The sequence below is a fragment of the Panulirus ornatus genome, chromosome 29 (assembly GCF_036320965.1).
Source record: "Panulirus ornatus isolate Po-2019 chromosome 29, ASM3632096v1, whole genome shotgun sequence".
In the NCBI taxonomy this organism is placed as follows: Eukaryota; Metazoa; Arthropoda; class Malacostraca; order Decapoda; family Palinuridae; genus Panulirus; species Panulirus ornatus.
Genome location: NC_092252.1, coordinates 3,114,330 through 3,135,230, shown reverse-complemented (window position 1 = coordinate 3,135,230; position 20,901 = coordinate 3,114,330). Strand labels below are relative to the sequence as shown.

Genomic DNA, 20,901 nt, shown 5'->3' with positions numbered 1-20,901 from the left:
AAACGAGGGGTAAAACAGCTTGCCGGGTCGGTGGTAGCAGAATACTATCTCCCCTCAGACTGTCCTCCCTCCTCCAATCTTCTCGAGAGGTCATCATGCTCCCCACTGCAACAGTGTCTCTACGGCAATGTGTTCTCCCTCACTCCCCCAGGCACGATCTACCCAGCGTCACTCCCTGGGTCCATCGCACCGCTTCCTCCTCCTCCTCCTCACCACCCTCTCCATCAGCAGTACCCGTTCATCCCATACCCCATGAAGGATCTTGATCTTGGTTCGTGCAACACACCACTGATGTTGCAGAGACGCCAGCCCACGCCATATCCGCTCCCTGACATCCGCCTCACCGTTGGTGATCGCTATTGCCATAATTAAACACTGAAATTATGAGGGTCTTTTTTTCAGAATTAACTCCTAAATTATCACCAACAGGTAGATTACCCAATCGTAGGGCGTATAATAGGGTCATTTATAATGTGAATAGTGTACAATTAACCTCCATTGTTCTCCGGTGCACATATATAGTTTACTTGCATGTCAGAAGGTCGTAAGTTGCACTACTTAACCCGACCCTCGTTTTATCCCGTAACCTTTAAACAAACTCAGTGAGTGGGCTTTTAGCCCGCCTTGGTTCAAAGCGTTGTTTGCAGAGCAGGGTCGTCCGTGGGTCTAAGACGGCTAAGGGGCTTACAACGAACTGAAGTGGATAGTTGACCTCACTTCCTATCCCTTACCTTCGTGGAAAGGCACTGTACTGCCCCCCCGCAAGAGGACTACTAAGACACAGGGTTTCGGATTACTTCAGTCTCGGTCTCAATTGCCCTGAACACGTGTTTTCATGTCTCACGGAGTTCGAGCGGTCCGAAGCTACTCGGGTTTAAGGGTTCGGACCAGCCGGTTTATAGAGATGGTGGCAGGTGAGCATGTCAGGTGGAGCTGTGCTATATATAGTTCCTTATACTCCTGCTGGTGTATTGGATATCGTGGGTGGGTTGATGATATCCGGTTTGGAGAGTAATTCCTTACTAAGTGCTTTAAATGGTTGCGGGTGGTGCATTTACACGCTCATTTGTTTCCAAATCGTCGCGGTCGACTGTAGTGTCCGTTTCTCCTCGCGTCCGTGAGATGGGTCTTACGCTTGTGTTCTTGACTCCAGTCCGTGGGACTGTCCGTCCGTCCGTGGGTCTTTTGCGTCTGTGTTTGTTTTTTACTCTGCCCCTCCACCGTACTTGCGCGGGTGTCACCGAGACCATGCGTCTTTGGGACTGTACCTTCCGTGGGTCCTTGAGTCCGGTTCATTCCTAGGACCTTGGGCTTCCAGGCGCCATCCATCCCTGGGGTTCTTGGTGTCCTGTGGACTTGCCTTCCTGTGGGTCGAGCCATGTTGTTCCAGTCATAACGATGTAAATATATTGATGCGTGGGAGCCCAGTTCCAGCGATAACTCCTCCAAATTCGTATGATTCCAGAGGATAAAACTTTTAAACATGTTGGGCTGTGTATTATTGGCCAGTGGTCCTTGAGAGATCTGTCACTGTTTACTGTAGTTCGCTCTGTCTTCGCTATATTTAGAGTTCTGTCGATAAGAGTCAGTGCAAGCATGGTCCTTTCTGCACTGGTTGCTCGCCATGTGTAGATGTGAAGTACTGCATGGTATGAGGTAGGAAGTGGTAGTCATGTGAATGCTTGGTTCGCTGTTGCATTTATGGTTTTGTCATGACGGACAAGGCACAAGTGAAGCAACGTGCCCCGATCATAGGTGGATGAAAAAAAGGGAACACAGTAAAAGATCAAGAATGAAATAATTTATGGATCCTTAAGTAGACTTGACCTGACCCTTAGTGGTTAGATCAGAGGCGAGGCCATCATACTCGAGGGTCGTCCCATCGTGCTCAAGGGTCGTACCATTGTCCTCGAGGGTCGAACCGTTGTCCTCGAGGGTCGTATCATCGTGCTCAAGGGTCGTACCATAGTTCAGAGAGGGATGGGGGTCCTCATAAACAAGGCCTCCCAAATTGTTGACCTTCAGGCCTGACCTCCACCTTTTTTTTTTTTCTTCGTGATCCCCAACATCATATGGTGATGACATTCCTTTGTGGGAGATATGGCGGTGGCGTGTTGGAGGGGTATTGGAAATGTGCCTCTCTGGTCTGGTTGGGAGGGGATTATCGTGTGGCGGTTCAGGGGGTAGGAAGCGGTGCTGGGTTTGTTGATGCGATGGTCAAGTGGGCGTGGTTGAGGAGCATTGGTGTGGGCGTGGCTTCTCGGTCATGACGGACTCAGGTTGCTCATGGCACACTGGTGATGTGGGCGTGGTGAGGCCGGCAAGGCGCGTGGGCGTGGAGGGGGCGGGCAGCCAGGCGTGTAGGCATGGTGAGGCAGGAGCCTGCGGTAAGGGGGGGGTAATGGGGGGAGGTGAGGTCCAGTAACAAACCAGTACAGTCCTAGGACGCTGCCGCCCCACCGCGGGAATTGCGACTCCATCGATTCGTTCGCATAAACGACGTCGTAGCCTAGGTGGAGGGAGGGAGGAGGAATTCGCATTTCCGAAGTCGTAGGTTTGAGGAGTGGGGGGGGGGGGGGTATTATTGGAAGCGAAAGCACAAAAGCGCAAACGTGTCCACAGACAGAGTGGACGCAGGAAGGCAAGCAGTGCGCGAACACCCGTCCCCTCCCTCTCGACCTTGCCGCTACCTCTTGTTGTGCTTTGTGTGTTGGGTACAGTGAGGGTGGAATGGGTGCTGGGATGCCTTCCCACTCCCCCAGCTCTCTCTCTCTCTCTCTCTCTCTCTCTCTCTCTCTCTCTCTCTCTCTCTCTCTCTCTCTCTCTCTCTCTCTCTCTCCTTCGTCTTCCCCTTCTCTCTCACTTGTTTGAATTTCCCCATCCTCCCTCCTTGAAGTTGCCCTCCAACATTTAGAAGAATTTTTTTTTTTTTTTTGTAACGTTTCCTGAGCGCGCGCTTTCTCTGTGTGGTTTCCATGGTGACATTTACAGCCTTGCGACGTTCAGCGTGTCTGGCCAGGGAGGGGATAAACCCGGGGTAGCTGAGAGCTAAACCAGATCATCTGTATGCCTTTGGATGTTGACACCGCGGAGCGACCAGTCAAGGAGAGGCAGCTTTGTCCGCGGAGCGACCAGTCTTCCTTAAGGAAGGGCAGCCTAGTCCGCGGAGCGACCAGTCAAAGAGAAGCAGCCTAGTCAAGTGTTTCAACTCTGCGGAAATATCTTGCCACATTCATCTTACGTAACGCTCGTTAATGTCTCTGGAAATGTATTTATTTCGTCTGGTTAGTACTTTGCGTTATGGTTGTATGGTTTTATATATTTTATTGATGCACAGATTTCGTGTAACCATCGTCACTCATTTAGCGTTGTTTAACTAGTTTCATGATACAACTCAGCTAGTCTAAGTTTAAGTAACATTAGTCGAATCTTCTTAGTTTTCAGTCAGTTTAACTAGTATTTTTTTTATTTAACTTATTCTTTGTATTTTCTTTCATCATATGTAAATTTTTTGATTCAGTTCTTCAACTTAAGGTGTAAGTATTTTATTGATGATATTACCCCCATGGCCAATTTCTTATGTCCCAAGGCTGCGGTACATCCAGTAGCAGGAAAAGGCAGACTCCTTTGGAGAAAGAAGTACTTTGACGAGTTTGTCCTCCCAGTGATATAGCTTCACCAAGGATGACGCACTTTCAGTGCAACCTCTTGTAGGCAAAGCCCGGTAACACCTATGTAAGTAGTGGAATAAGCTATTGTTTTAGTTTCATAAATAGCTTGAACAGACGTTAACGAATTTAATGAAACAAAGTTCCCTTTTCGTACGACAGCCATTATCTTATGTAATGACTGGTAATGTCCATTTACAGTCATTAAGGCATACAAATGAAAGGTACCAAGCAAACGCTTAATGTGTGTAAAGTAATGGAGATAATTGCTGCATGGGAAATAATTACTCCGAAGTTGACGCGAAGGACATGGTTTTGAGTCAGTGCCTTGAGGGTTCATGCTTGTATTGACGGACAGCCAAGGCTAGGGAGAGAGAGAGAGAGAGAGAGAGAGAGAGAGAGAGAGAGAGAGAGAGAGAGAGAGGGGGGGGGGGGGGCGAGGAACTTATCGAACAGGTAATGTCTGCCTACGGGGACCTACGATGAGATTTTATGAGATTAAAAACACGCAGCGGTCAATGGAAGAGAGAGAGAGAGAGAGAGAGAGAGAGAGAGAGAGAGAGAGAGAGAGAGAGAGAGAGAGAGAGAGAGAGAGACTGAATATAATATTTACCTTCGAGTACCTAAGACGAAATTTTACCATAAGGTAAGGCTACTGTAGTGATTACCAGAGAGAAAGAGAGGGAGGGAGGTAGCACTGGTATAGTTGTACGTAATGACACCTAAATACTTAATGGCATGGTGAGGAGGGGGGTGTACAGTCGACCTTGACAAAACCCAAGGGGACTCTACCCCACACACGTCTCCCCACGGCTCACCGTCCATGTTCACCGTGGCCTAATAACAGTGAAATACAAAATCTCGCGTATGGAATATGACAAAATGATTGTGAAGTGAAAATATTAACATCACGGCGATTAAGGAACGGCCATTTTTACTTGTACACACTATAAACATAGCGAGGAGAAAATTGGCTAACGATGAAAGAAAAAAAAAAAGCCTAGCCAAGCAAAAATTGGTTAGCATGTAAACTACGTTTGGAATGAAGTAGCAGTGTAGCCCAGCTGTTGTGGTGTAAAGTTGCAGCGTATCCTAGCAAGCTAAGTTTGAAATAAAGTAGCAGCGTAGCCTAGCTAATGTGTAAAGTTGCAGCGTATCCTAGCAATGATGTTTAAAGGAGCAGCTTAACCTGGTAGAAATTGATTAGCAAGGAGACTAAACATAACTAATATATTTTATTTTTGTACTGATATTCATTTGTAGAAAAAAAAAAGTATGGAAGGTGGAGTATGTCATACAATACACTGCAGTTTCAGTGGTGTGATCCCTGGTGATAAGAGTAGCCTTACAAGCACAGGTTATCACACGAATATCAGAATGTGATTATCGTGCGCTGTTATCAGTAGGATAATCTGGCATGTTGGGGCCCATTCGTTGCGGAGGGGCTGGCAGTGGAGTCACGCGATGCAGTCCTTACATACTTGTGCTAGAGCGAGACCCATTGTTGGTAGCGGTTGGAGATACTGATATTGTAGGAGTTAACAATATTCTATAGATTTTCTTGTTGACCTAATTATTTAGATAGTTTTGTGAAGGGATAGACCATGGATTTTTTTTTTTTTTTTTTTTAAATCCTGGTAGTTTCTCGCTGTCTTATTTGGTGCGTAAAGGAAGTGTTTTGAATTTAAACGAATGTTGGACATTTTGAGATTTTTATTCAACATTATAATTATCTGTACATGAGATTCATTTAGATAAGCACATTCACTCGCTAGACACATCGTTGCCTATGTGTCCTTAAGTATGTATGTAAGTAGGTTTTTGGATTTAATTGACATCATTAGCCATAGGTCATCAAGCCAAGATCCTAACATACATCAAGCGTACAAAGTATAAAAAATGGTTAAATTTGTAGCAGTAAGATTGTACATGTGTGGCTTTCAAGTAATACTGAAACAAAGTCCACAGAAAATTTTAGATTTTCTGATCCACATAATACTTATCACATCTGTGGAACCTGTATAACGAAAGGATGTTTTGAATACATATTTAGAAGTGATAGTTGTTTTTCCAGATAGAAGCTTATGGTCTGTCTATAACAGCAGGAATTATATATATATATATATATATATATATATATATATATATATATATATATATATATATATATATATATACATTCCTATGAGTCCACGGGGAAAGTGAAACACGATAAGTGCTCATAAGAATATCTAGATCACGCGCAAAATTGTGATCCTTTCCAATATATATATATATATATATATATATATATATATATATATATATATATATATATATATATATATATCGGCAAGTGATGTAAACACTCTCCCAAGCCCAGGAAGGAGACGTATGTGATTTGGGTAATGACCAAGAGCATGATAAAGGTAGAAAACTCCACCAGAAATACCTAAATGTAAAGCTTCTCCAACTTATTTATCACTCATGGACTGTCTGAGATTATTATGTCCCGTAAGAAAAGCAGAAGGCAGTGACAGTTGGGTCTGTACACAGGAGTACTATTTACACTGAAACACTTTTATCACGAATTTGAAATTATAGAACGTATGGCTCTACCGTTTGACTCTCTGATTTCCTGCTTGTAGTGTGGAACTGCATTGGTCAACAGTGTCGATCCTTGTAATAGCAGCTTTAAACGAACTCGATGAATCACGTGGCTGTTTATATATAAAATTGTTTCTGCGCGTGCGTGGGGCTTCAGGGGAACTCCGTCAAGCGACACGGCGCCGGAATAAACTATATTTTCATGATTGCTTTCAGCTGCGACGAAAACATTTCAAGCACTTTTGAACGGTATTCGAGTTCATTATTGGGAGATTTTCCCCGAATGTAAAGTTTTGGAAATAGCTGTTACCCTTTGTACATCTGAAAACGTTATTGAATTTGCTGTTTAACTTTAGTCAACTGAGTATCAAATAGTAAAAAATGTGACAGCCTATTTCAACCCGTGATACGCACTGCCGTTTTACGTGCAGAAGCTGTTTGGTTTTTTTTTTTATTATTCTGTGGACAAGTAGTTCACATTGTATTTTACCGTTTCATAAAGTGATTAACTAATATCTGTACTGAGTGTGTGAATATTCACACAGTACTGATTAAATGATATGTCAGAACCAAAAACGCTTCAAGGAAAAAATATTAGGTTGTAATATATAATGTGAAGTAAACACTATCTTTGAACACATGAAACTTTATAGAAAACCTGTTGTGAATACATGACACTATAGAAAACCTGTCGTGAACATATGAAACTGTATAGAAAACCTGTTGTGATCATATGAAATTTTATAGGAAACCTGTTGTGAACACATGAAACTATAGAAAACCTGTTGTGAACACAAAACTTTATAGAAAACCTGTTGTGAACACGAAGAAAACCTATTGTGAACATATGAAACTTGATAGAAAACCTGTTGTGAACACATGAAACTTTAGAGAAAACCTGTTGTGAACACATGAAACTTCATAGAGAACCTGTGAATACTTAATGGGGAAATTTTTGTACGGATTAAACAATCAACTTTATCACCAGCTGTCTGTAGCTCCAGGTAATACTGTTAGTGCAACAGAAATCTCAGGGTGTGATTTGTTAATACTGCAGGAATTTGTTGATTTAAATAAAGGTGATCGCCTCTCACGGGCGTAACATTTCTCGGTTAGGGTTGAGACCCTGCATTTTGGTAACTCCTTAGACAATGCAATACGAGCCTTGGGTATGATTGCCAGGACCTCTAACCTGACCCTGAAGGTTATAAAAGCCAAGGCCGATGTAGCTAAGGGTCAACGATTACCGTGTGGTCGTACTATTGTCCTTACATGTAACGCTAAGAGGACTCGAAGGCACATGCTACTACTGGTCGTTTTAGGGTCGGGATCGTCGAGGTAGTTTTCAGGTGATCGTGACGAGGGACGACCCGACTTTATTTTAATGTCACAGAAGATCTACAACGCCCTCTTCACCGCAGCATAGATCAGCTCTGCCTTGTTGATAACGTCACAGATCAGCCCTCCCTGGGTTCTGACGTCGTCGTAGAAGGCTTGCTTCACGTTGTAGGCGGCGTGACAGAAGACCGACCCTCCACTTCCAGCTGATAGCGTTACAAAGGATTTGATGAAGCCTGCTGTTCTTGGTTCTCGTTACCTTTTTATTGATGGCTCTGTACCTGGTTGATGAGGTGGGTGAGGGTTTGTATCCCGTCTAATGTGATATAAATGATGAATAACCAAGAATGCTATTGACTCATTATATCACTTGTAAACACTCGTTATCGCACTCGCTTTTATACTCATGTTTTCCCATATCTGAGATCCGCGTTGCTTCACCTTCCTCTGAATTTTGCTCTGGATATAGAATACTGATATTTCTCTTTATTATGAATACTGGTTTCCCAAAACACCTGTAATTACTATCGCAGTGTAGTACTCCTTATGTAATTTTTTCCTGTAAAGTAATGAATTACATTTCACAATGTAACGTTTTTTTCTACATATAATGTTTACGTTTTTTTTTTCTACATATAATCTTTATTTCTATATACTGGTGTCTCATAGTACGGGTTCAGCCGTAACATTTAAACAGTGGTAAATACCGCATCAGAATCCTTGCTTAGTTTAACTAGTGCTAATTGTGCGTTGATCACCCCGGAGAGTTGATTACAAGCAGTTGCTTGAGTTATATACACAGAGAAAACGAGGGCTTACGGCTACCGGGTCCTCAGAGCATCACCAGACAGCTCAGTCGCGTTCTGGGAGTCGTCGAAGATGGTTGGCGCGGAAGTCGTGGCAGATGTAGTGGGTATGGAAGATATGTTGGGCGTGGGCGGTGTGGGCGCCAGCACGGAACTGAGGATTCTAGTGAGAGTGTTGGCGTGTAGGGCAGCGTGGGAGGCGCCGGTGTCCGAGGTGTTGTTGTTGGTGGTGGTGGTGGTGAGAGCTGGAGCTGCACGCGCTGCTTGGTCCTCCTGGCCCCTTGACGCCAGGGTCTTAGGCGCAATGAGTATGGCCACGGTGAGGACCAGGGTGACGATGAACGTGCACACCGCCGTGCTGAAGAGGATGCACGTCCCCGACCGGCTCGACCCCTGCTGCTGGATGGACGAGTAGATGGCCAGGGACGTGGGCGTGAGCGTGGGCTTCTCTTGCTCGTCCTGCGCCGGTACGATGGGTCGCGTGCTCTTCGGGGCTTCTTCGTCGCCTTCGGCGGCAGTGGTAGTTGTGCCACCTCGGGTGGACCCCGACGAGATTTCGGTGGCGCCCGTGGTGAAGCTGTCGGTGGAGGCCTGGTAGTGAGGGATGCGAACCTGGCTCGTGCTGGCCGCGGTGGAGAAGCGAGGGTAGTCGTCTTTCAGCACCAGGCTCTGTGGGACCTGCACCACACGTCGGACCATGTTACCTTCATTGTCCCACCCTCTGTTATCGAACTCCTGCGCCAGGATGCCGATGCCCCCTCCGCCGATTTCTATGGCACCGTCCAACCCCACACAGGCGCCCTCTTTCGTGACGACGCCATCTGTTCCATCGCCTGGTTTGTTGGCACCATCCTGATTTCCGTTTGGTCCCTCGGTCACTTGGACCTTTCCCTTGATCACCGTTATCCTCCCCACTTCGTCTCCGTTTTTCAGAATCCGCAGCTCTTGTTTGTCATCGTCATCGCCCGCATTGTGGGCGTTATCTTTGTTCGTCCCTGATTCGTCTCTGCCTTCCTTAGGGTCGTGTTCCGTTTGCTCACCTTTGTCACCAACGAGTTTCACTTCGATACTGGGTTGTCTGGTGAATCCCTCTGGCCCGCCGTACTTGAGGGAGTCGCTGACGAAGTAGTGGGGCCGGTCCAGGGTGGACCTGCCCACCTCTTGCACCTGGTCGCTGAAGTCCACCTCCCGGAACTGGCTCGACCCGCTGCCCGACCTGAGCTTTGCGGAGAGGGGACACGGCACGGGTGACCTGCAGCCGCGGTCATCCACTTCCTTGACCACGTCTATGCTCACGGCTCCCTCCTCCACCCCAACCTTGTTGCTTCGGATTCTGTGCCACTGTATCTGGTCCTTCCTGTGCTCCTGCTTCTGCCGGACCGCGGGGTGCGTACGGCCCGAGGAGGAGTGGTCGTTGCCCGCTCTGTCCCCCATCTCGTCCGGCGTCGTCTTTTTCGGTTCCTCTACTGGTTCGTCCGATCGTCCGGAAGGGTTCGTCTGCCTCCCGCCGACTGACCTCTCCATCTGCAAAAAAGAGAAAGTCGTCGTTACCTTGTGGGTAGGTGGAGGGGAAGGGGGTGTGAATTCATATCATGTGTATCGTCTATCAACTTGACGGCGTCACAAGCGCTGCCTGATTGGTCGAAGTCTTTCTTCGTATCGTCCAATGGGCAAACCCGTGGCTGACGTCATCGTTGAGGGGTACAGCACCTCATGAGAGCGTTGGTTTTTAAGAGATGTAGACGTAAAACAGGAAAGGAGTACACAGGGGGGTTTAGCATGGGCTTGTGATGGAAAGCATGAGAAGGTTGCTGACGAAGTTGTCTAGAATTGGAGAAAATGATGCTTGATGCATGTGTATCGTGTGTGTGTGTGTGTGTGTGTGTGTGTGTGTGTATTTATAGTTTTTGTGGCACGGGTAGAGAATGTCCTTCACGCGGATAGTTTGTAGTTCATAAGTAATGATTTATTTACTTTCCACTGCCTTACAGACCACATGTGTCAGAGAGACGTGTCTATGGGTCATTGCGATTTCCCGATCTCCTGTATTTGAAAAGGGCTCGATGTTTGCCCCCTTCCATTCCACTGGCATAACGCCTTCCTCCAGCGACGTACCGAATGATATTTGATGCTGTTTTTCAAGAGTAATTGCACACTTCTTCATGAACCTCATATGGGCCAATACCCTTTGATAATCTGCTTGTTTAAATTTCCAACATTTTCCATCATTTCCAGGCATTGTGTATGTATGATATACACCGTAAGTGAATCCTGTTCTGTATGCAAATAGTTATTTTAAAGGTCAGTGGTAAACATCAGTGTTTGTATCACATGAATATCGGGCAGACGTCAAGCGATTGATCCGACGCTCCAGACCGTACGCAGCGCCGGGCAAGGGTGGTTAGTTTGAATTCCTCTTAGTGCGGTCCACTATCGTTGTTGTTCCGTTGAGCACTGTACGATACGACCCTTGTGTATGACGGCACGACCATTGAGCACGGCGATACATAGTCCCTGAACACGACCGACTATACGACTTTTAGTCATGACGACTTAGCTCACTTTATGAAAAATAATAAGGGCCTTGTATAATGGCTAGTCCATCTTTCTCATGGGTTCGCACGGCGGTCGTGCTCGAGGGTCGTACCGTAGTGCTCCGAACGACTCCAGGTCACCTGTGGGGTTCACTGTATTCTGAGATTTGCCAGGTAGGTGGGTGGATGCAGGTTATGAAACCTCTTGAGCACCGTCTGTGCTTGCCCGGGCCTTGCGTGCGCTGCGAATAATTGAACGATGTTCCGCACTGCGAGAACGCCCGCCAATTTACTCGCCAAGGAGGGTGGCCAGTTTTGATCTGTCGAGGGAGTCGGGTTTCTTCCGCCCTTCATCTCTTGCGTACGCCAACTCTGCAGTCGACAGCCTCCAGAGCTATGGACAATCCTGTGAGATCTCGAGATGATTTAGACCCTCCTGGCTGGCTAGGGTGTCACAGGATGAAAGGGAACGTGTGAATATATGTTATTTCACACTAATCGAGTGCCGTGTCTCCTTGGCCTCACACTGTGGGGTTGCTGACCTTCTCTTCGATTGCCAACCAGTAAAGCCGAACTAGCTGTATTAGTCAGGACGTGAAGATGGTGATTGGCACAAACCAGGTTTGCGAAATAGTGAATTTTTACCTGGGTCGCGGATGTGAAAGAGGAACTTGAAAGACCAAGATTTTGATGGGAAATTATCAGTGATGTAGTTTACAGGTTGGCTACAAGTGAGTCACATAGTTCTCTACTAGGCATTCATAATTAGGCTATTAGACGCTCACATGTAGGCTTGCTAGGCATCCCCAGGTAGGGTGAGAGGCATTGCCAGGTCGGGTGCGAGGCATTCCCAGGTGTTCATGCAGTTAATAGCTTCTGCCCACTTGGTCCGCTCGGCCTGAAGGGAATGCTGTGGGTCGATTGATTACGTTCTTATCTTGGTGGTGGTGGTGGTGTGTGTGTGTGTCTGTGTGGCGGGGACTTCGCCTGGCAGACGGAACACACACACACACACACACACACACACACACACACACACAGAGTACCTGGAAATCATTAATAATCTGAGACATTTCTTCGGTGTTCTGAGAAAGTGAGACGACCTGTAATGTGAGTGAGAATGCCTTGTGTGTGTTGACACAGACGGAAGCAAACACAAGGTGAAGGTTAACCCGGAGATAGAGCGTCAGCTGGGGATGGTTCGAACGCTGGTCGTGATGGCCGGTGGTTGGTCGTGACGGTGGTTCCGAGCGTGGGAGTGTCGGTGGTGGCTGCTGTGGTGTCTGAGGTGCTGGCAGACGCAGTTGTGGTGCAGCGTTTGGTGGGTTTATGGTTGGGTAAGTGAGGGATGTGTTGTGGTAGATAGGGAGTGGTAATGGTCGTTGTGGTGGTAGATAGGGAGTGGTAATGGTTGTTGGTGGTAGATAGGGAGTGGTAATAGTTGTTGTGGTGGTAGATAAGGAGTGGTGATGGCTGTTGTGGTGGTATTCGTGGTAAATGCTCGATGTGTGGTGTAAAGACGGTACGTTTGTGTGTGTGTGTGTGTGTGTGTGTGTGTGTGTGTTGATGATGTCTTGGTGGAGGGTAGTGAGTAGGTTGCTATGTGAGATGGCCCTGGTGTGTGTAGCAGTGTCATCATTGCTTATGCTACGTAATGCTGTGTAGCCTTGGTCTTCTTGCTTGGTGAATCTTGAATAGGAAAACACTACCTTAAGGACGCAAATACATGGGTAAATTCAGCTGCTCAAAGAATGCGACGTCTACTTTTTACATCCTCTTAACCTGACTCCTGTCATACTGTGGGATTTCAACCCTGTGGTAAACATTTAGGGCATAACCATTTTTTCTGTGCCCTGGAAAGCCTATATAACGAACCGAAGAATTTGCTTTCCAAAACGTCCTTTTCGTCCGCTATAATGTTGCTTTCCTCTCTGTTCTGAAGGTATTATATCGGCCTCTGCTCATATGAAGTGTGTGTGTGTGTGTTCCCTTTTTTTGTGTAGAGACCAACCACACGAGGATGGACCGTTATTTCGCCTCCAGTCTGCCTCACACAGGGAAGCTGTGGTGTTCTCTCTTCCCCTTCTCGTCTATCTTTCCTGCCCTCAGGAGTTGCGTCCGCGAACACATGAGATCAAATTAATTCCCGTTATGTATATATTTTTTTTTTTTACCTTCTCAGCCAACCTAACCTCGATCGTTTCCTTAGCGTCACGTCGGCCATTACATAAAGCATGAGCCTGAATTACTGAGTTCACGTGAACTGAAATAATTTGCATATTCATTACGACATACCATGACATTATTGCCACCAAATTTTCGGCGCTGTGTGCAAAGGTTTAAGTAGAGCTTCTGCTATCGTAGTGTATAGCTTATGCATCAAAGTCTAAATTAGAAGGAGAAAAACTCTTAGTACCTTTTGTGTCAGTCAGGCAAGGATTTATTATCTGGCAAATACCGAATGTTAGAGATAAATATCCAGCTGATATTGGGTGTTAAAGGATATTCTTTCAAATACCTGGTGGTGGAAGATGTTGTCTAGCAAATATTTGGTGTTGGAATTTTTTTTTTTTTTTTTTGCATATACCGGGTGTTAGAGGATATTCCCTGGCAAATACTGGGTGTTAAGATATTCTCCAACACATATTGGGTGTTAAAGGATATTTTATGTCATATACCGAATGTTAGGGATATTCATAGAATACTGGGTATTAAAAGGTATTCTTTGGCGTATACCAGGATATTCTGTGGCAGATGCGGGGTGTTAAAGGATGTTCTGTGGCGAAAACACGGGGTGTTAAGGGATATTCTGTGGCCAAATAACGGGTGTTAGCGAATATTGTCTGGGAAATACAGGATGTTAGAGGATATTGTGTGGCATATAGCTGGTTTCCCCCCATGGCGTGTGCATGCGAGAGTAGCCAGACTGGTGAATCAATCAGGTGTCTGGGGGGGTTGGGAAGTGAGGGGGAGGGGTTATGGCTCCCCCTCGCTCTCCTGGCTGGAACCCCCGTGTATACCAACACGACAGCAACAACAACCACCACCACCACAGCAGCCACAGTCGCGTCACCACAGTTAGCTCCACCACAGTATAACCAGCACGACCAGAACAACCCCAGCAGCAGCAGCACAGGACCTCACAGCCGTAGAACTCCTGCACCACAACGAACCACAACCATAGGCCACCTCTACCACACCACCACCATGCTACTATATACCACACCACAAGAGTACCAACACCACAATACTACCACCACCGCAACACTACCACCGCCGCAACACTACCACCACCGCAACACTACCATCACCGCAACACTACCACCACCACAACACTTAACACCACCACCGCCACAACACTACCACCACCACAACACGCCACCACCACACCAAAGGACTACTGGCTCACACCACCACAACAGACCATCGTTCCGTGCCACAGCACCACACCACAAGTCACGCCACGCACGGAAGAGGCAGCACTACTCATGATGGAGGGCCGAGCGAAGTAGCCAGCGTGTGACGTGTGTCTCAGTAGGGCATCGCTTTCGTTGGCTGGACGTTGTTGTTGGAGAGGGAGACGGGCGTTGGAGGGTTGGTGGAGCTGGTGATTGTGGAGGGGTTGACATTATGGTGGGATCAGCCGTGATGGCCAGACTGCTGACACTGTGGTGAGATCAGCCGTGATGGCCAGACTGCTGACACTTTGGTGATATCAGCCGTGATGGCCGGACTGCTGACACTGTGGTGAGATCAGCCGTGATGGCTGGACTGCTGACACTCTTGAGGCGAAACAAGACAAGACGGGACCCCCTCATGCTAAGCTCTTTTGCATACGATAAACATCACTTTAACCAATTTCCTTGCCCTGTGAGACGGTTGTTATGTAAATGAAGACACAATTACCGTGAACGAATTGTTTGTGGAGCAGCAGGAGCATTTGTCATCCCGTCATTATGTTGGTTAACTTAGCTATAAACATTATTATGTCGTCTTAGTAAGCGGGTTTTATGTGACGGGAAATTTAATTTTTAAACATTTTTATTCACGCTCGTTTGTAAATTTAGAATGTTCGTGTTGCTGGGGAAAAACCATTAACCATGAGTGATTGTGTACGATTCCGATATACTGTGTTTTTATAGGTGATGGGTTCCAGTGATTTGCATAATTACGATTGGTTTTGAAATATTTATATCCCGGAAGAGTCATCAGTAAGGGGTAATTATGGCCGAGTTAGATGAAAATGTTTTTTGACGTGACGTTGGAATCACTGCTAATTAATCACGTTAATTAGTCACGCTTATGGGTCAGGTCACACAGGCCAGGCTATCATCTCGTGTATGTGTGTTTCTAATTACCAATTTGTAATTACACACCTAATCCTATGTTTGTGTGTGTGTGTGATTCTAATTACCTATTTGTAGTTACAGACTCCAGCCTGTGTATGTGTTTTACAGTACTTTGTACTTTCCTTTTTATATAGTAAGGAAACATCTCTCTTGTTTGTGTATTTGCTGTTGTCCGTACGCAGGTATGTATGTTTGAATGTGTGTTTGTGTATGTGCTTAAGTACTTTTATCTAGTTACCTGTTTGTACTGTGTATGAGGATGTAAGTCTACACTTTGAGTGTGTATGTGTGCGTGTGTGGTGGTGGGGGTCCCGTCTCTTCAACTTTCTCTACTGTCATGTAACGTCTTAAACTACTGTATGCTGTCGCCACTTCCAGTGTCATTACCTGGTTTATTCAGACTATTCAGTTTAAATCCCTCGGAAAGGTAAATACGTGGCAAAGGAACTCATATGTTCGCTAGCACAGGTCACACGTAGGACGGACTAAAGAAAATGGTAAATTCCTCCAGATGGGAAAGGATGAATAAAATGACAACTTCCTGATAGGAAAGACAATAAATTGATAACTTTAATGGGAAAGACAGAATAAAGTGATGATTTTAATGGGAAAGACTCAATAATTGATAACTTTAAATTTGGAAAGAATAAATTGATAACTTCTCCGGGACACGATAGTTAATAAATTGACAGTTGATAAGGATGACCGTATAAATTGGTAACTCCGTCCTGAATAAATCGATAGGAAAGACTGTATAAATTAATGATTAATCCCTGACAGGAAAGTTTAATTGATCTGGTGTAGTGACGCTGATAAAGCAGTTATTTTCTCTGTGTTGGTACCTCTGTGACGAGAGGTATGATGCTTACATTATATGCCTTCTCCATGCGCCATTTTATTGTTACAGTCATTGACTTATGTCGAATAAAAAAAAAAGGGTTTGTGAATATCAAGATTCGTGCAGGGGGTCATAATGACGGGCGGAAAAAAAGATGATTAATCCGTTTCATTTAGCCTAGCGGGAGTGGTCGCCATCTTGAAGTGGAGGGAAAGTGGAAGGTTAAAATGGATCATCCTTACTTACCTACCTACCGACCCCCCCCCCCCCCCAAAAAAAAAAAAAGAGTGGGTTCCCCCCTCCGGGACACCCCAATCTCGTATCCCAGAGGTGGGACGATGGTTCGAAAACATCGTACGAGAGGCATGAAAAATTCAGTTACGACGGCGTCGGCATAATAGCATCTGACGCACCGGTGCCGTCGACATATCGACGCGTCCCGTGGCAGTTTTATGTGTTTGTTCTGCAGGTAAGGCTCCTAGCTCGTTCAGCGTGACACTCATATATTTTAAAGCTTTTTTTTTCTTAGCGTGTGCTTGCAGGAGTGAGATAAGAGGGAGTGAGCGAGCGGGCGCTCGCCTAAGTGCGTTGAAGAGGGTGAAAGTGCGTGGCGGTGAGTGTCTTAGAGTGTGTGAGGACCATTAAAGCTGAGAAAGCGTATAAACTTTTAATACCAAGGAGTCAAGCCCGTCGTGGAAAAGTTTGAAGGGCGAAGCAACAGATGTTGGTGACGTATTTTTAGATCAATGACGGAAAGGAATTTATACTCAGGAATTTTCCAAAGCACCCTGAGTTCTGGAGGTTTTTTTTAAAACGATGAAGCGGGCGTAACATGGTATACATGGAGTGACTACCTACCTCCCTACATACGAGTTACCTACGACAAGATTCTGTCAAACGGCAGGGCTAGCGCGTAGCGTTCACCGCGTCTCGCTTGACGAGCAGTAACGTTTTCCGCTACGCTCATTTATATAGTAACTGTCAGTGCTGGGCTTATCTGGGTCTGTCTTAACCATTTATCGTTTTCTTTTCCCTTCTTTTTTTACACTAGAGACTTTTTAGCTTTCTTGCAGGGCTTTTGTATGTTTTTGTTTGATGTCCTTTTGTTATGTTCCACGTTATTCTTGCAGACATGATAGCTGTTTCTTCCTTCTTTCGGGGGCTTTCAAGTTCATAGAATTGTCCTTCATCCACCCAGTTTGTTGCCGGACATAGAATATCTTGTATCCTTCTCATTATCTTTGCACACAGTAAAGTTAGAGTTGTCGTAGCCTCTCACGATGGTTCGCACGACTCGTAGATCCGTTCGATGTTTGTTTTCCCTTTCCCTCTTGGGCGATTATCTTGCGCATCAACATCATTAATTGTTCAAGTGACTTATTTACTCATATTGATTGGCGTTAAATGCGATCAGGCTTACTTATGCCCATTAGTAGACTGTTTCCATGTATGTTTGTATCTTTGTCATCGTTTTTTTTCCTCATCCTTTTGAATCATCCGAGATGGACCTGTCTGTAAATTAAATTTACTTCTCTGTCACTGTCTCTTCCTCGTAAAATTCTATTCATTTTGGCAAATGCTGTGGCAGAATGGAGGAAAACAGGAGTCCATCCATTCTTCTCTCACACTAAGCTTGGAATGTGTTTATTGCAATGACCTAATGATTGGGTCTGCATTCTCTTTTCTGACACAAACACTGGTATGTTGTCGTGCATTGATGTAGTTTTGTTCATGGTCTGTTGTTCTAGTGATGTCTTCCTTTGTCACTTTCAGAGAGACAGAGAATCATGTATGGGAATGAAATATGCAAAGGTTTAGAAAGACTTGTAACTAATAAGGAAAAGGCTTTTACAATATATATAAAGAATATAGACACGAAGGAAATTTAAACACTGCAGGTATGAATTGAAATCAGATAAAGGATTTTCATGTCTCATCATTTGAGGAGCCATCAAAAAATTTCCAAAATTCTGTAAAACTCGTAAAGAGGGAAGAGTATTGAAACTGATGTAATTTCCAGAAAACAATGTCAGTTAGGTTCCGAGAAACAGAAAACTATTAATAGTACCCAAAGAAAATGTGCGGCACAAACTACTAGTTTGATGTTTGTATTTGAATAGAATATTGAGGGTATTGATTACGCAGAAATGTATTCTTATAAGAGAATATTTTTATATTGATTTTTTGAGAAATGTTTGTAAAAAATAGGTTGATACTGAGTGCACTTTTTTCATATTTTGGTAATGCTGCGATAGATATGAGTATAGTTTTATCACATCCATGTCCTAAAGACGTTGCTGGACAAAGCTCTTTGAGTGAAACTTGTATTTGAAAGGAATATTAGTAATGCTTATGGTGTACACGAAGGTAGTTTTACCTGCTATGTCTTGAAAACGATGATGAAGTAGCGTAGCTGACCCCGGAGAGACCGTGGTCCCAGCTCATGGTCTAGTGTACGTGGGGCCCACTTGCTAACCGACCCTCATGCTGCACATTCAGGCCTCCGTTGCCTCACCTGTGCACACTTCCGAGCACTCTACGCCACACGTATATACACGTTTGGCTAGCCTTTTGCCTTACACCTGTGAGCCGCACAAGTCCACACCTCCACTCCTAGGCTATGTAGTTCGTACCCTACACCTGTACACCTGTGCCTTCAGTTTCATAATCTACAGCAGTGCACCATAGCTGTATACCATTGGTTTTTGTAGGGTATACTCCATATTTGTACACCTGCGAGCTATGTAGTTTATACTTTGCAGTTGTACACATGTGGGCTTGGTGATTCACTGTACGCATCTTTGGCCTTGGCAGTCCCACGCACTCGTACACCTGCTCATTAAGGACCAAATCATGTGTACCGTATACCACAGGTGTTTAGTCACACTCCCTCTAACTATTTACACTGTTACACTTATCCCTGTGCATTTTATAAGTACAGTTCTCCTATACTTATTGTAGTTTATCACTTAAAAAAGTTATATAATAATTAACCAGTGCATCCACCAGGCATTGTTTTATTATTTGTTTTACTATGTATTGCTAGTAGTAGGGCTAGCCTCAGAGTCATTCTAACTTAGATAAAGATATAAGTAGTGGCATTATCCATTTTCTGGTGTCTTACTTAATATTTAGTGCTATGTTACTTTTACTCAGTACATACGTCTGCCCTCCGATGAATGTGCGATAGTGTCTTGCTTTAACACTTGATTTATTGAGGCTCTCTGTAGACTTCTCGTTAGTAATATCTTGATTCAAGGGTTCAAGTGTGGTTTGTGTGTACCCTACCGTGGTGGGAAGTATAGCACTGAGGCACTTGCCCTCCACTGGTTCGCAGGCTACCACTCAATACTTCCTCTTAATGGGTTCCTCTTTGTGTGGCTTTACTGTTTTCTACATTTCCCTTATTGTTCTATCCCGTTCCACTGTATTCATATGTATGTTCTCTTATATTTTCTACACTAATATTGCTGAATGCATTTTCGAGTATATTCATTCGGTACTTGCACTAATTTGCGTATTTGAATAACTTCTCTAATTTTGCCCGTCTGAGTTGTAACGGTTTTCAGTTAATCCCTTCAAATGTCAGCAACACTTATTGCCGCTACTTCCTCTGGTGCTTCTTGCTCTTCCTATAGCGACGTACCGCCCGCCGTGTCACGTACCTAGTGTCCATATTTCGCACCTGGTTTGGACAAGGGTGCTGCGTGCGGCCGAAGTGAGAGTCGGCTGCACACGGAGGAGGGAGGCGCTTCGTGGCGGGCGGGTGTCCACGGCGCGGTGAGGCGCATGATAGTGAGAGGCGGGACGAGGGCTATGTGGGCCGCCAGGACCTGTTGATGACGTAGTTCCTCCCTAGCCACACACACACACACACACACACACACAGCCGCTCATTTAACGACTATCCCTAATGATTGTGTTGCCTAACTGCCATCCCTACCTTTGTAGACTTGCCCACTCGATACTTCAGTTAGCCAAAGCCTACAGTCGTTCTTCTTTTAGGCGTGGTGTGTGGGGTGATGTCTCTATGTTGGAATGACATACTTTTGGCGTTCTTAAGTGTTGTGTATTGCATGGGTTACTTACCCTGTTGCTACAACACTCTGTCCTGTGACTAATTGTATTCAGACACCTAAAGAATGTATATAAGTTTAAAAGTCTTTGTTCGCCGATGATAGATGATTGAACATATGTAAGTCTGGTGTTATTTTGCGCCTTGTATTATGATAAAATATTAACACGAAGTCGCCAAGGATACATGACGCTGGGGGCTTCAAGGTCGATAACTTGAAGCATGGGGCGGCTCTAGTAGTAGAAAACGGATGTTATGGGTTTTGCTGGAGAAAATGGGAAGAAAGGTTGAAGTGTTGGAAGGGTAAACATATTGAAGGAGTGTATATTTGTAAAATGATTTACTTCTTTCTATGGATGCTTTATCTAACTTGTGCCTCTAATTTTCTTCTTAGAGATGATAATAGATTTGTCTATAAAGATTTTATGCTAAAATTGTGGAACCGAAACTTATCTGATTAAGTACTATATAATTTTGCATTGTATTTGGATGAAAGCCTAGGGCCCTTCACGCCACATAAGATTCCCTAAAGAAACATGTACTGTTTATCACATTTCGTGTGGGCTGTATTACCCCCGACTCATTTATTTTCATTATTTTTCAAGTATGAATATTTGGCAGATTCGTTGTTTGTACGCAGTTACGTTAGTTTTGAGTTGGATTTCTTGAGAAAGTTATATATATATATATATATATATATATATATA

At 44.9% G+C, this 20,901-nt stretch overlaps 1 protein-coding gene across 1 annotated transcript; it reads right to left on the bottom strand.

Moving 5' to 3' along the window:
• Positions 1–5,372: 5,372 nt before the first annotated feature.
• On the bottom strand, positions 5,373–19,923 carry LOC139758007 (uncharacterized). The gene is made up of 2 exons (XM_071678994.1): positions 18,497–19,923; positions 5,373–9,922 (listed from the first exon to the last, which is right to left on the bottom strand). Exon 2 carries the CDS (start codon positions 9,920–9,922, stop codon positions 8,414–8,416), a length of 1,509 nt encoding a protein of 502 aa, XP_071535095.1. The 5' UTR covers positions 18,497–19,923; the 3' UTR covers positions 5,373–8,413.
• Positions 19,924–20,901: the final 978 nt, after the last annotated feature.